The sequence below is a fragment of the Lichenostomus cassidix genome, chromosome 1Aa, assembly GCF_008360975.1.
Source record: "Lichenostomus cassidix isolate B80296 chromosome 1Aa, HeHo_3.0, whole genome shotgun sequence".
Classification (NCBI taxonomy): Eukaryota; Metazoa; Chordata; class Aves; order Passeriformes; family Meliphagidae; genus Lichenostomus; species Lichenostomus cassidix.
In genome coordinates, this window is record NC_139480.1 from 47,261,161 (window position 1) to 47,275,814 (window position 14,654).

Sequence of the window (14,654 nt, forward strand, 5' to 3'; positions counted from 1 at the left end):
TCCTTATCCACAGGCACTCAGCTGGCTCTTCACCTCTCCATCAGCAAACTTCTGGGCACTCCTCTGCACAACACACAACCACTCCTCACTGTTTCCAGCCAGTCTTTTCTGAAAACACTGTGCCCATCTGGGCAGCTCTCCAGGAGTGTGAGCTATCCCAGCATGTCTCTGTAACTCAGAAGAAATCACAATTCTGCAGTTGTGTGGGAGCTGGTAATTCCCCCTGTTGCTTCCCATTCCACATGTTGGTTTACAACTACATGAGACAAACCCTGAACATCGAGCCATGATGCTTTCAAAACGGGATCCTGCTGTAGAGACTCCAGCAAGGTATCCTCAGCACACAGATAATGAGCTCTGAGGTGCCTCCCCTCCCAGGGGAAGGGCCATTTGAGGCCCTGGCTGCACATCAGCACCACCTGCACAGCATTTGTAGGTGCATCACTTTGCAGCCTGAGCTCTCCATCGCTGCTGCAGCAGTTGTTCCATCAGGAATTTTTCCTTTGATTGCACTGAGATAATAGATCAAGCTGTGATGGGTTTACTGCTTCTTTTTATCTAGAGCTGACTGTCCTAAGAGCGAAGTTCATTGATCTTCAATGGCAGAGATGCCAGGAGCACACAGCTGTGCTGTTTTAGGAAATACTTTGACTAACTCTGTAATTCTGTTGGCATTACTGCTGCCCCAAAGGCTGGAAATTCAAGGCACCTTGTAATACATGTGATTTCTTCTTTGTAGCTGAGCTGTATTCTACAAAAGCCAAGGTCACTGTGCTGACTGACATTTGGAGTTGGATAAAAATTTTTAATCCTGGAAACATAAATGATTTTTAAAGTCTCAGGTCACTGTTTTAGGCGAATTTCTGTGACAAGTGCTCTGTGTAAGGGAATGTTTGACCTAACCTGAGCTTTCTCAAGTTCCGATGGAACCTATCCTTAGCCTGCAAACAGAAATTTGGGTGATCTGTGTTTAGGAGCTGCTTCTTCCTTGACATGCCTGTGCTAACAAGAAGGTGACGCACATTTAAACGAACTCCTTCTAAATCGCCCCATGACAATGCAGCAAGGTTGGTTGCTTGTTGTGAACTTCTCCTTGGCACCAAAATACCCAGGGCTCACCCAGTCCTGCTCCACTGAAGGCATTATCAGCAGAAGCTGTCACTAAGACGCCTTTGGCAGACAAAGGGGGAGAGGAGGAGGGATGACTCTCATCACCACTCCCCAAAGGCGGAACTCGTCCTGAGCAGAGGAGGAGCTTATAGTTTGAGCCACGTTTCACATGCAGTGACCAGGAAGTGCAGGGAGAGAGGAGCAGTATAAAAAGGGAGTGTGGGGAAGAGGAGAAAGCACAGAGAAAGGGACAGCTGTCTGGGCAAGGAAGTGAGAGAGAGGAGACGACAAAAGGAGGCAGCAACAGTCTTGGGTCAAAAGAGGAAGATCAAGGAGTAGACAGGCTAAAAAATGGCATTGCTCCTGTGGCTGGGGTCCCTGGTGTCATCCCTCTGGAGCAACACCTCTATACTAGCAATTTTCCTTACAGTGTTTGCTTTACTGCTTGACTTCATGAAGCGCAGAAAGAAGTGGAGCCGTTACCCACCGGGCCCAGCATCGCTGCCGTTCATCGGGACCATGTTCTCCGTTGACTTCAGCAACCCCCACCACTCCTTCGGCCAGGTGAGTGGCAGCCTCTGCAACAAATCACTCCTCATACAATCCGCCGTGCGTCCAGGGTGGAGCGGGTCACACCCTGGCATCAGCTACTGATACCTAACACACAGAATAGGAACTTTTAGTTCCCCTGAAGTTGCTAAATAGGGCTTAAAGACTAACAAACAAACAAAAAAAAAAGGTAAAAGAGTGTAAAAGTATGCACACAGGATGATAAATGTAGCTGGAAACAGTGGATAAACAGATAATGAGGAATATAGTGGGAGTTATGGCAAGTTATGTAACAAGAAGCAACAGCGCATGCCCAAAGAAAAAGTTCAAGGAAAGGCCACCTGTAATATTGAATCACTCAGTGAGTACGACCCCCAGAGACACCTTTAGATGATCCTCTAGGACCACAGAAGAACTTCCAGTAGGAGGCAGATGCGTGCAGATTAGTCCGAGGAAAAGTGATGTTTATGTATTAGCTCGGAAGCACGCTGCAATGAATATGTATGACCACGATGGAATAAATACCATCTTGTAAAGTTTCATGAAATGCATTCTATTAGAGGAGTCTAGTGCTACAATAAAGAATGTTTGCTTTCTAGTACTTCAAATTGTGTTAGAAAGTTTATTTTTGGCCAATTTCAGTAACACTACCCTTGCACAAAGCCATAGGGCAGTGCCCTCTCTAAAGTCCAGGATGAAGCAAGTCACTGCCTATGGATACTGACATGGCCAGTGTAGATAAAGTGATAATCAAACATCAGTACTTCCCAACCTCTCTCTCCCCATCTCCCTGTGAGCTCAGTGGGAGACACTGCTGTGCCCCCAGTGATAGGTGATGCCGTAGAGCTGGCTACCAACCTAACGCGGGCAGGCGTGGGTGCAAAGGAACAGGAGATGTACGAACAAGGGAAGACAAACAAGTATCTGTGTGGCTGGGAATGTGGCTGCAGAATGGCAGGCTTCCTTGTGAGTTACTGAAGCATGCCTGCAGGCATGTGACAGTTTCAGTTAAAGAGATCAGCTTGTGGGATCTGCCCCAGCAGCAATGCCCAAAATCTCAGTAGCATTCCTATTCAAAGTCAGGGCTTAGCTTTTCTCGAGGGGAAAGCACAGCACAGCTTGGCAGCAGATAAACCACAGGGGTTTTGTGCTTCAGCTTGCAAACTCTAAAGGCCTCTTTTCTAGGACAGCACTGTTCAGCTGTCTGTCCAAAACCTGCCAAATGGAGAAACTAAGTACAGCATTTACATTATTTGCTTGCATGTAGTCCAAAAGCTTACCATTTTCAAATTATGTCATGTCAGGGTCATGCTAACCACAATCTTGACCAGTAATGACTAATTTCTTGTGCCAGTGAAGTGCTAATTCCATTTTCAACCCTACTGTTAATACAGCGTTAAGGTCTTCAATTCCTTGTAATGCTGCAGTGCAGAAATGAAGAATTTTAGCTTTTAAACAAAACAAAAAACAAACCCAAAAAACCCCTGTGGTGCATTGCTACTATTGCACTGTCTCTGAGCAGCATGCTCCTGAGCTTTGTTCAGTGTTCCTAACTATCAGGGGAGCTTTGACCTGCCTTCCCAGGAGTCTGTGTCTGGTTAAAGGGCTTTTCTACTTGGAGAAGACTTTGCTCCATGGCCAGCTCCCATGGTGAGTGTATGATTGACAGGATTACCTGTGCAGCCATCCTGATTCAGCATTATGTTGCTTACAGATCACAGCAGATACAGGGTGTGAACAAGTTACAAGTCATACTAGATGTGTACACTCCTTTTTGGGAGAAAGTTGACCTGAAACTCCAGTGTGGAATTGCCTTTTCCAACCAAGTTTCTGGAAACCTGTCTCTGGCTAGAGCTTTAGGAACAAATGCGTCTTTAAAAAGAAATTACATATCACCTTATTATCAATATTTTCTTCAGCTAACTCAAGACTTACTTAGTCTTTCAGATAAAAATAAATAGAAATATTAGCAAATAATTCATTATTGATCATTCAGTCTTTGAAAATCCCCAAAAAGGTTCTTGACAAAATCCAAAGTACTTGCACTATGTTCAGTTTGGCCAGAATAGGTGTATTCTAAATTTTTTGACTTACAGAGTATTGATCCCTGGTTCAGCTGCTGCTTGGTACTGCTCTGAGCTGTTGTACTGCAAAGATAAAGGTCAAAGATCAGCTGAAGATCTCTCAATAAAGGCACCTCAAAAATCACTAAAGAGTAAAGGCCCTAAGGAAGGATTATGGTGATAATTCTGATGTTACTCTCAGCTAATTTTCAGGGACATACTTTTTTATCTTGGCAGCTTCAGAAAAAGTTTGGAAACATCTTCAGTCTGCAGAACTGCTGGACGAACGTAGTAGTGCTGAATGGGTATAAAACCATGAAGGAAGCCCTGGTCCACAAATCAGAGGACTTTGCTGACCGGCCTTATTTTCCAATATTTGAACATCTGGGCTATGGAGAGAATTCTGAAGGCAAGTCCCATGATAATGGTCATTCCTTGCTGGCACTAGCATGTGAAAGATTGGGTAGAGGGAAGATTTTCTTGGTATGGTGCACCTTCTCATGTCCCTCGATCAACCTCCTTGTATGTCTGGCACCCTTTCACGGTGACAAAGTCAGATTTGATTAAATGGGGCTCCACTTAGTGGTTGTAGTACAGTTCCAGGTGCAAGCACACACCTCTTCAGCTGACTAAGGACACTATCAGTGGTACAACTTTCCTGTCAGCTCCCAATGCCCACTGATTAGTGCTTATTGTGCTTGTATAAAACAGAATGCTTATGCAGAATGTTACATGCAAGTTGTTGTCACAAAAATATATGGTGACCTTCACCCAAGAGAGAGTATTATCCAGTGTCCTGCCCACCTCACATCCTCAGCTCCTGTGCAGTGGCACAAGCTGCTACTCAGTTCACACAGGCTACGGGAACAATGCTGAATGTTTTGGGGGAGTAATTCCTTTTTCCTTAGCAGCCCTTGTTCCTCCCATTGAATCCCCACACACCTTTGCTAGCCATGCACAGGCATTAGAAGGTGCAGTGATTCCTTTCAGAATTGCTGTATGAACAAGCTACACAAGGTCAGACTGTTTTATCTATCCACAGAGACCTGTACCTCCAGACTCACAATTGCTGTTCCCTAGCAAAATTCACTTGATGTGCAAGTCAGATATCTGACATTTGTTGCTCATCCACAATTCCAGGGATTTCTATAGCAAGATATGGGCACGTCTGGAAGGAGCAAAGGAGATTCGCACTCTCTACTCTGAGGAACTTTGGGATGGGAAAGAAATCCTTGGAGGAGCGAGTGGTAGAAGAAGCTGGATTTCTCTGTTCTGCAGTCAAGTCTGAAGAAGGTTTGTGCCATCCACAAGGATGGGGAAATCACAGAAAAAGACAATACAGTGATGCAGAGAGAAGTAATAGTACAGCCACTCGTCTGCATGCAGTGCTCTCTTCCCATGCAAATGCAGTGTTTCTAGTCTATATGCATTCCTTGGCGCCACTTCTATGTTACACAGTGGGGCTACTGTAACACTAATCCATTTGAAATAGTAAACACATAGGAAATTAGAAGAAGAGAGGTAAAATGGAATTATTCCCAGAGCTGAGTAACTATAACCTTTATGAAGTTTAGTGGAACATATTGATACAATCACGTGCAATGAAAGTGCGGCTGAGAGTTCACAGCCTGCCATCTAGACACAAAACAAAGTGTTACCTGACAAATCACAGAACAACCCTGCAACTTATCTTTTCTTAGGAGTTTTCTCCTTTCAAAACAGATCAACCAAATATTAGTGAGAATGAGATGACATTCACTTCCTAGTAGGATGCTTTGAGTGGTTTGGGGGCTTTTTCTCTTGGTGGCATCAAGGAGGCATTTGTGTATTCTCATCATGACAGATGAGGTCCAGCAGCTTGGTGTTGCTGAGCTTAATTGCTTGGTCTCCATTTCCATTTTCAGGTAAAGCTTTTGATATACACGTTTTTCTAAGTAATGCAGTCCTCAACGTGATCTGCTCCATTGTCTTTGGAGATCGTTTTGACTATGATGATGAGACATTCAAAAAACTGTCACATACCCTGTCAAATTCCCGTAATGAAGAAACTGGATTCCTGCCTCAGGTAAACCACAAGTTGCAAGAAGCTGCTCACTGTTGCTTGAGAGAATTGTGTTTTCATCATTTTTCTTTTTTGCATCACATAATATCTTCTTTCTCTTTCTCTCTTCTCTCTCTCTGGTTCTCACACCCCAGCTCCTTAACGTGGTACCCATTTTGGTGCGCATCCCTGGAGTGGCACAGAAAGTCTTTAAAGAACAAAAGGAAGTCATGGACTTCCTAGATGTGTTCTTACATCAGCATATGAAGACCTGGGACCCTGATCACATTCGAGATTTCACTGACGTATTTTTAAAAGAAATGAAGAAGGTAGGGTAACACCAGCAGACCCTCTGGTGTCAGAAATAGTTTCTTTGCTTGTTCAAGCTTGTGAAGCTGACTTTCTTCATACAGCTGTATAAAACCCCTTACTAACTAATTTCGTATTTTTTTCATTCCGCATTGTATCTTGAGAAGAACGCTGTTCTTCATGCCATAACCTCTTTTATTGTCTTAAGACACCACATTATCTGCTGATGTTCTTGTTTCCATTTTCTGCCTTCACATTTCCATCAGAATCTAGCAAATTCCTTCTTTACAGCCTCCAAAAATTTGAAGGCTTTTAAAAAGCAATGATTGAGAATTCACTAATGGTCCTAAGTTTGCACCAGGGAAGAAGTCAACATGCAAGATTCTATGTAATGTCAGTGCCTCGATGACTGATGCCTCAAAATCAGTTACAAAACTGGAGCAACAGACTGGCTTTTCCGTGTCCGTAGCCTGTCTTTCAACTAAGTTATGACTTGAAACTGCAGTGTCTCGTTTGGGATACATATTTTTTAATTTCTTGCTAAGAACTTGTTCCCTAGATATCAGAGGAAGGCCTAAATCTGAACTTCACTGAAATTAAAAGGAGTCTTTCTTTCAGTCAGGCACAAAGTCAGTATAAAATCAAAGGTATTTGCATCAACTCATCCATCCATCCATCCATCCATCCATCCATCCATGTTTCTGCTCATGGATTCACTAAATTTCAAGTGGCAGATGAGCAATATTAGCAAATGCTGCTTGCAAATTGCTTCCACCATCCATGTCCTCAGGCTGGACTGCTGCTCTGCATAACAAACCCTGCCATGCTGTGGGTGTCAGGCACCTCCAGCCCATGCACTGCCCCTCTGAGCTTGCATGAGCAGAGCAACGTGACCCACATTACTCTGCACTGAGCAGTACAACTTGGGGGTGTGTGTGAGCCTGACCATGCTGCCTCTTGTCACATCTCTCTTCTGTTCACTAAGATCACCTGATAAACCAGTCTGATAAATCCCTCTCCTGAGGTAACTTTGGTCAAGTCAGTCCCAAACTCCCTTGTCTGAGATCTTTTGTTAGAATCATAGCTGAGTCTTAAATGCATTATTAGTTGCTATCCATATTACAACAGCATGTAAATATACAGAATAACTTAACAGCAGCTAATCCCTAGGAAAGGGAAGTATAAAGAGGATTAGAAAAGACAAGCAGATGAACTCATGCAGAGAGCTTGTCATATCTCATATGCTAACAAATTTGAGCTCAATTAGCATTTGGATGAGAGACCAGTTTTGCTGAAAGTGGTGTTGCAGACTTAATAGGCAGCAATAATATCCTGATCCTTTTTTTCTTTTTCAATTGTAAGTAAATATCAGGGCAGGTCCAGCGAGAATCTGTAATGCATAGCTAGAGATAACCCTCTTAAAATAATGTTAAGTTTGTATTTGCCTCATCAATGCAGCCTCTCTCTAGTCTGTGGGTTTTATCATCTGATCAAACCTGAATAACTGTGTTCCACGTCCTCTGAGGGAAAATGTTGTGGCAAGTGGCAGGGGCCTGCTGTCTGAGTTGAGAGCATAAGGTGTTTACTTCTGTCCTGAAGGCAGGAATACCATTCTCCTCTGAGTATATTGGGGGTGGTTGAGGACCTTCAAATTAAGGAGGTAACAGGGTTACAAAGTACATCAGTCATGCTCAGACTGTTGCCTGTGTTGTGCTCTACTCTTCCAATGAAAAATGGGAACACATGCTAAAAACTTGATCTAGTGCTTCTCAGTACTTCTCTGGACCGTGGTCTTCTTGCCCAGCAAATACCCCTGCTCCAATCACCCACTTGTTTGCTCTCCACAGGGTAAGGCAGCTGAAGAGAACGGTTTTCACTATAACAACCTACGTCTGGTGACTGCAGACTTGTTTACAGCTGGTTCTGAGACCACCTCCACCACCCTCTGCTGGGCGTTGCTGTATATGCTTCTCCACCCAGAAGTACAGAGTAAGTCAGAAACTTACAGAAGTGTTGCCTCTTCCCTTCAAGACTCATTTTTGTGTGAGCAGACTGGACATCATCTCTCCATGGTTGAGGGATTTTGCAATGAGGAACAGCTTGGTGATTGTTGGTCTAGCAGAAACCAGGAGAAACACTTCCCAAACGACTTCTGACAGGGGGGAAGCCCTGATAAAAAGACTGGAGTTGGAAGGGCGAGTTCACTCTTGCCTTCATTTTGAGGCTTCACTTGGGGGCTTGCAGTGGTCCCTTTTCCAATATTAGTGTGCCCTTTTCCAATATTTGGAATAGATGCTGATTGGTTTAAATTCTCTAATGTTGCATGCCCAGGTAGCCTTCAAGCTGCATAGAGGAGGGGTAAGGTAGCATGTCAAGTGGCAAAGCCTTTATTAAAGACACTGAGTAAAGAATAGTTATACAAATGACACTGGTGAACTGAAAAATGCCTTCCTGTCTAGTTTCTGTTCCTGTCTCTAACTGCTTGTCCTGCTCTCACACAGTACCTAGTCTCATGCAGCCAGTCTTCCTTCAGCTTGTACCAGCCCCTTCTGGTTATCTAAGGGTCCTCCAATTCCTTAGCATCTGTTCTGCTTTCAGGTAAGGTCCATGCAGAGATTGATAAGGTGATTGGCACGGGGAGAGCCCCCACCATGCAGGACCAAGCAAGCATGCCTTACACTAATGCTGTGATCCATGAAGTGCAACGCTACGGGGATATTGTTCCTACTGCGCTACCTCACCTGACGTACCGGGACACCGAGCTGCAAGGCTTCTTCATTCCCAAGGTGACCGTGACCAGATACCCCATACAGCATCCTCTCCTTGGGCAGATGCCAGGCATGGGGTGGGGATGATCCCATCCAGCTCTGCAGCTTCCAGCCCCAATTACAGTCACTGTTGAGCACTAAAATAGGACATTTTGTAAGGCTAAATTCAGGCAGATGGTCATATTTGTGCTCTAGGCTTAGGCTTGTTGTATGGGAACCCAAGTGCAGTGGCAGCTCAGTGCAAAGGTTTCCTTTCCTCTTGATGAGTAGTGATATTCTCTGTCTGCGTTGGAAGAAGCCTAACAGGCTCTCAGGAGGCACTCAGCACCAGCTTACTGGCTTTCCTGAGATGGTAGTAGCTGAATTCTAACCTCTGAAGCTACTCAAATGCCATGGCATTCAGACCTGATCCACTGTGACAAGCAGCTGCCATGGCAGCAGTGGCAGAATTCAAGCCTGGGTTTTTTGCTTTTTTTTTTAAATTATTATCTTTTTTTAAAATAGCCTTGTGGTATCTCCTCTGGTTTAGAACCTTGACATATGACACAGGAAAGCTTTGCGATTTTCCATGGTCCCTGTGAAAGCTGGGCATTGAAGTCTGTCAGTCAGCTTTTTCTCTGCAGCTATAAAACAAGTCTGGGAGGATCTGAGAAGCAGAGGCTGTTTCCAATGTGTAACCATGAAACTGGCATTTGCATGCAGCAGCCTCTGTAAGGATACAAACTGAGAAAGCTCATATGCTTCAGAGTGTAGGGCAGGCAGCATATGCCTTTGGAAAAGGGCCCTGCTTTACCTCTGCTTCAAATAAGGTGCAGAAGTGGAAATTAGTGCCTTATGCTGAGGCACCAAACGATGGTGGCTATTAGATGGGAGCCACGGACCAAAGAGGGACCAGCACTGTTCCCTTGTGCCAAGATAATGCTGCTGTTCTCACCTAAGTTTTTCCTCTTTTGGGGGAGTGCAGGGAACAACAATCATCACCAACTTGTCTTCCGTGCTGAAGGATGAGACAGTCTGGGAGAAACCAAATGAATTTTACCCTGAACACTTCCTGGATGCAAAGGGGCAGTTTGTGAAACCAGAGGCTTTCATGCCCTTCTCAGCAGGTAAATCTGAGGGGAAGATCCAGCTGCAAGTCAGAAGCACAGCAGGAGGATGATCTGCTCTCCCCCACCGTGATTCCAGCCTATTGCCCTCTTTCTTTGACAGACACTTTCTACTTTCTTCTTGCAGGTCGCCGTGCCTGTCCTGGGGAACAGCTGGCCAGGATGGAGCTCTTTCTTTTCTTTACCACTCTCCTGCAGAAATTCACTTTTGTGCTCCCTGAGGACCAGCCCAGGCCACGGGAGGATGGTCAGTTTGCACTCATAAACTCCCCACACCCATACCTGTTGCGAGCTCTCCCAAGATAAGTGCACACTGCTCTCCTTTCAGTCACAGAGCACCACCCTCCCAAACTCTGTCAGTAACACTGCAGGTCTGGGCAGGATCGTGCCAGGTTCCATCTCAAGATTGTGCAGAAGGCCACATCTGTGTAAAGTAAGGATGTAGGCTAATACCTTGTTTAGCTTAATCCGCGTTGTGGATCTTCAATAGAGCTTCAGCTCCAACAGCAAGGAGGTGGATATTTAAATGGCCATTTAAATGTAGTTTCAGAGCAGTGCTCCTGAAAAACCTTACCATCCAAGACATACATGTTCCCGTCATTCCTTCCTGTTTATTACATACTCCTGTGTGTTGCACAAATATTGCGTTGTCTTAATTTATAGCCTCAAAGAAAGTATGTTTTAATCCTGACAACCCTTATGTCACACTATGCCTTCAGTAGGAGTAAATACCAAGGAGTGCATAAATAATCCATGGTGTTTCAGCCACAGAAGAATGTAATTTATGAAATACAGAATTTTTTATAAATAAATTTAAAGGGGAATCCTGGTGTTTAGATTTACTGTCTCCTCTAATGAAAACGTTTTTTCCCAGCATAACATAAATCAACTCTTGGGCAGTTTTGGAACTCACAAATGGATGGAGTTACACTGTTTGAACCTGTATGGCCATAGATTTCAGATTTACCTTTCTCTTTCCTCCTGCAATATTCCTGACAAATTGTCTTGAAAGATGTAAAGATATGTTGATGTTTAAATTAGTAGTAGCTGCCTTACCACATCTGAAAAGACAATAGCATAAAGGAGCTCATATGTATAACCACCACTAAAAAAAAAAATACCTGAAACCACGTGCACACGTGCACTACTAATTTTGTGTAATAGTCATTTTGGAAGCTATGAAAGCTATTGAATTATGCAAATACTTATCAACGTAATTAAGATTTGTACTTCAGCAGGAATTGCACATTTATACTTTTCATCTACAAAACAAACGGAAAGAGTAAAAGTGATGTGAAATCGTCTTTTTCACCCCTCCTCTCTGTGGTTGCCTCAGTCCTGCTGTGCTCCTGCCTTTGATACTCACCTGAGGTTTCTCTCCTCACACCCAGCACCGCACCTGCGTCTCTCTCGATCCTTTCAGTGTTACTCTTCTGTCTGTTCAATGACACCGAACTGGACCTGTTTGGGTTTCTAGTGGCCAGCACGTACCTGAGTGTGTTTAAAGAGAGCTTAACTTCAGAGAGGGTCCCGACACTCGTGTATTTGGATAAAAATACCCGAGGGGGGCTGTCCTTCTAGCATATAAGAGTGCACTGGGAGAAAGCCCAGCTGCACGAGCAACCACCAGCCGATAGCGGCGTTTCGGAGGCGAAGGGAACAAATACATCGTCCCGAATCACAGCCCCAGCCCGGCCCCGAGGCAGGAGCGAGCTGCGAGGGGCGGCAGGAGCTGTGAGGGGCGGTGCGAGCTGTGAGGGGCGGTGCGAGCTGTGAGGGGCGGCAGGAGCTGTGAGGGGCGGCAGGAGCTGTGAGGGGCGGTGCGAGCTGTGAGGGGCGGCAGGAGCTGTGAGGGGCGGTGCGAGCTGTGAGGGGCGGCACGAGCTGTGAGGGGCGGTGCGAGCTGTGATGGCGGTGCGAGCTGTGAGGGGAGGCACGAGCTCTAAGAGGCGGTGGGAGCTCTCGAGGACGGCGCGAGCCCGACGACCTCGGTAGGCGTGGTCTTCCCAGGCCCCGCCCCTTCTGACCCACCCCCTCTGTAACCAGACACATTGCACCAGCTCTCTAAAACTGTGCTCAAACTTGGCTAGGTTACAAGCACTTGAAAACCAGTTTGCGTGCACTTGATAGAGCTCTCAGTTTTCAATCTGAATTTCCCCTGAGATGTCTGAGCAGAGCAGGTGGTGGTTATTGCTGCTGCTGAGGGTGAATGACAAGTGTGAAGCTGATCTCTGCCATGCACCCCTTGCCCCTTCCAGCACCAAAATGGTCAGAGATAGAGAGGCCGTTCAATTGAAGGCAAAGCATGCAAAAGAAGGATCGTGGGCTGAAAAAAGGAGGTGGAGGAAGGACTGAAAAATGTCTGGGACTAGGTGGGATGCCATGTTTCTGGGCTGAGAAGAGGCCACTATAGAGGAAAGGTTTCTGGGGTCTTCTCTAGCCTCAGCTCTGCTGTAGCCTGAGAGATGGACAGCCAGGGAACAAGAGCAGCAGGCTTCACACTAACCAATATTGTTCCAAGAGATTTTCCTCCTCCAGAATGAGAAATTGCTGAGGTTTGCATCCCTCTACATCGGAGGTGTTAAGGGGAAAGCAGTCAGTCTGCTGGGAGTTGGACAAAAAATTACTGAAACCTCGCAGAAATATTCATGCTGTGTGACCAGTTCTTCCTGGCTATCTCCAGGCTTGAAGCAAAGAGGCAGGGAAGGAAGAGTGATTCTTTGGCCATTAGTAGGGTTTCACCCACCTCTGTGGAGAGAGGAATATGTGATAGTGGGTAACTGCTGAAACAGCAGTTTCCATAAACAGGCGCTAATCTGTGACCTCTGTGTTCAGGTGCCAACGCTGCAGGGCGATCTGCAGAAGCTGCTTGCAGCCTCAGATGGGAGCTGGGCATTGGCCCTGGACAGCTGTGGGTGGCAGCTTCCAGACTTTTTCTCTCGGGTACCAACACTTAGAAGGTCCTTTGCCTCCACTGGTGGCATCTCACAGGGATACTGTGGGCATGACTGCCTGCTCCTCACCCATGCAGGCACTGATGACCACTGGAAAAGCCCATCTAAACCACCTTTATGGGCAGGGTGGGAACAGTAGGTGGCAAAATAGACTTTGAAGACAAATGCTGTAATTAAAACCAGATTAGTAAGTGATCTTCATCTATTCTGTGCCCTGAATAAAGGGAGGGTCCTTCAAAAAGGAAATATAGCATGTAATTATAAGTAAATATGCTCTCATGGACAATATGGACAAAAAGGCTCAACTACAATTGCTTAAAAGAAAAAAAAGGCAACTCCTGCATTATCTTACTTCTGGATGCTTTGATTTGCAATACTAATAGGTTTTTTTCTTAAAGCTGCCTTTCTGTTTGCATTTCACTGTCTTCAGTCAAAGATTGGTGATGTCTGCATGCAACTTCTGTAATTTCACTTAGTCCATCTCTTAATTGACTGTGCACAGTCAAAGACATGCACCCAGCACAACAGGGCAGCAGCTAGCTAAAATTAATATGTATGGATTTGGAGGGTTTTTTGCCTAACTTGAAAATTTCTCAAAATATTGCTTTATTGAAAAAAAATGCAAATGAACATCTTTCATTCTTCAGAAGAATAATTACCCTTTTCTCTTTCACTCTGTCAGAAAGAGATTTGTTGTCTATTGTTTCTTTGCTGGCTTTGAAAACTGTTCTTTTGAAACTACAAAGCTATAGCATTTGTTCCAGTCCTTTGCAGGACTGGCAGTCCCTGCTACTAGCCAAAAAGTGGAGGAGCTGTCAAGTTTGCAGGAAAGGATCAGTTACCAAGTGACCTTTTGGAAAGATGCAAATTGGGAAGACTATGTCAGTGCAGGGTTTTGGGTTTTTTTTCTTAAGCTGATGCATTTCTCAGGTTCCAGCTTTGTCACTTTATGTCAAGGCTGAGCCACAGGAAGCAGAGAAGCTGGAGAGTTCCTATTGAGATGGCCTTCCAGGGTGATTTTCATTAAAATTAAATCCACTTCCTGAATTCTGATCAACCATCCTTGTCATTGCCCACAGGTGAACGATGGGAGTCTGACAGCCTTTGGCTCTAGCCAAGGTATTCAAAGCTGAAAGGACGCAGGAAGATATTTTTCAGCTGAAGTTCATAAAGGTCGAGCTCAAAATAAAGTGAAAGAGGCAAGGTAACTTCCTTTTACTGGTGGGGTGATCAGGAAATGTCCACTGACATTCTTGGGACCACATTTCCCATTTTTCACTGTCACCTGAGTACATGGGTCATGAAAATCAAGGTGGGAGGAAGCCCTTGATCACCTTTTATCATTTAACCACCTGCTCAAGCCAGTCCCACTGAGTTGGGAACTGTTGCAGCTCTGTCTCCTGAGACCTCACACTAGAGCTGTTTGAAATGTGGTGGGTATTCAAAAGCCAACAAACTTCCAGGCTACTCTGCAAACAGACTTCAGCTCTGGTTAGCTCTCCCAGGCTGGACTTGTCAAGAGTGCTCTCTGTCCATTAGCCACCTTGTTAATACTCTAAACTTTATCAGCCACCGGAAAGATACCTAAGGTGCATCACTAGTGATCATCCAGTTGGACTCTGTACTGCTGATCCCACTTTTTTGAGCCCCACAGTCTGAGCAATTATTCACCCACTTTATCACCTGCCTTGCCAGTCTGTATGTCATTGATTTAACTACAAAGATACTGTAGGAAATGGTGTTAAAGGCTTTAG

The 14,654-nt window shown here is 45.0% G+C and overlaps 1 protein-coding gene and 1 long non-coding RNA gene across 11 annotated transcripts in view; one reads left to right on the plus strand and one right to left on the minus strand.

Moving 5' to 3' along the window:
* LOC146443686 (uncharacterized) overlaps positions 1-14,654 on the minus strand; it is a 56,617-nt gene that overhangs the window by 29,418 nt on the left and 12,545 nt on the right. For 5 of the 10 annotated variants that reach the window (XR_014849186.1, XR_014849181.1, XR_014849183.1 and 2 more), the window contains exon 3: positions 3,754-3,806. The exons of 4 other annotated variants lie outside the window; for them this stretch is intronic. This is a non-coding gene — a long non-coding RNA (uncharacterized LOC146443686). Of the gene's footprint in view, positions 1-3,753; positions 3,807-11,312; positions 12,055-14,654 lie in introns of those variants that run through there. One more of the 10 variants, XR_014849187.1, reaches the window with a different exon arrangement.
* On the plus strand, positions 1,260-11,234 carry LOC146443687 (cytochrome P450 2D17-like). The gene is made up of 9 exons (XM_085048262.1): positions 1,260-1,674; positions 3,960-4,131; positions 4,863-5,015; positions 5,627-5,787; positions 5,919-6,092; positions 7,920-8,061; positions 8,671-8,858; positions 9,805-9,946; positions 10,074-11,234. The coding sequence occupies exons 1-9, from the start codon at positions 1,462-1,464 to the stop codon at positions 10,250-10,252; spliced, it is 1,524 nt and encodes a 507-aa protein (XP_084904388.1). The 5' UTR covers positions 1,260-1,461; the 3' UTR covers positions 10,253-11,234.

Excerpts from the sequence above, each read along its gene's own strand:
- LOC146443687 (XM_085048262.1), top strand. The coding sequence starts at position 1,462 with ATGGCATTGCTCCTGTGGCTGGGGTCCCTGGTGTCATCCCTCTGGAGC. Across the intron at positions 5,788-5,918 it reads AAACTGGATTCCTGCCTCAG|CTCCTTAACGTGGTACCCAT; the intron begins GTAAACCACAAG and ends CTCACACCCCAG. Across the intron at positions 8,859-9,804 it reads AAGGCTTCTTCATTCCCAAG|GGAACAACAATCATCACCAA; the intron begins GTGACCGTGACC and ends GGGGGAGTGCAG.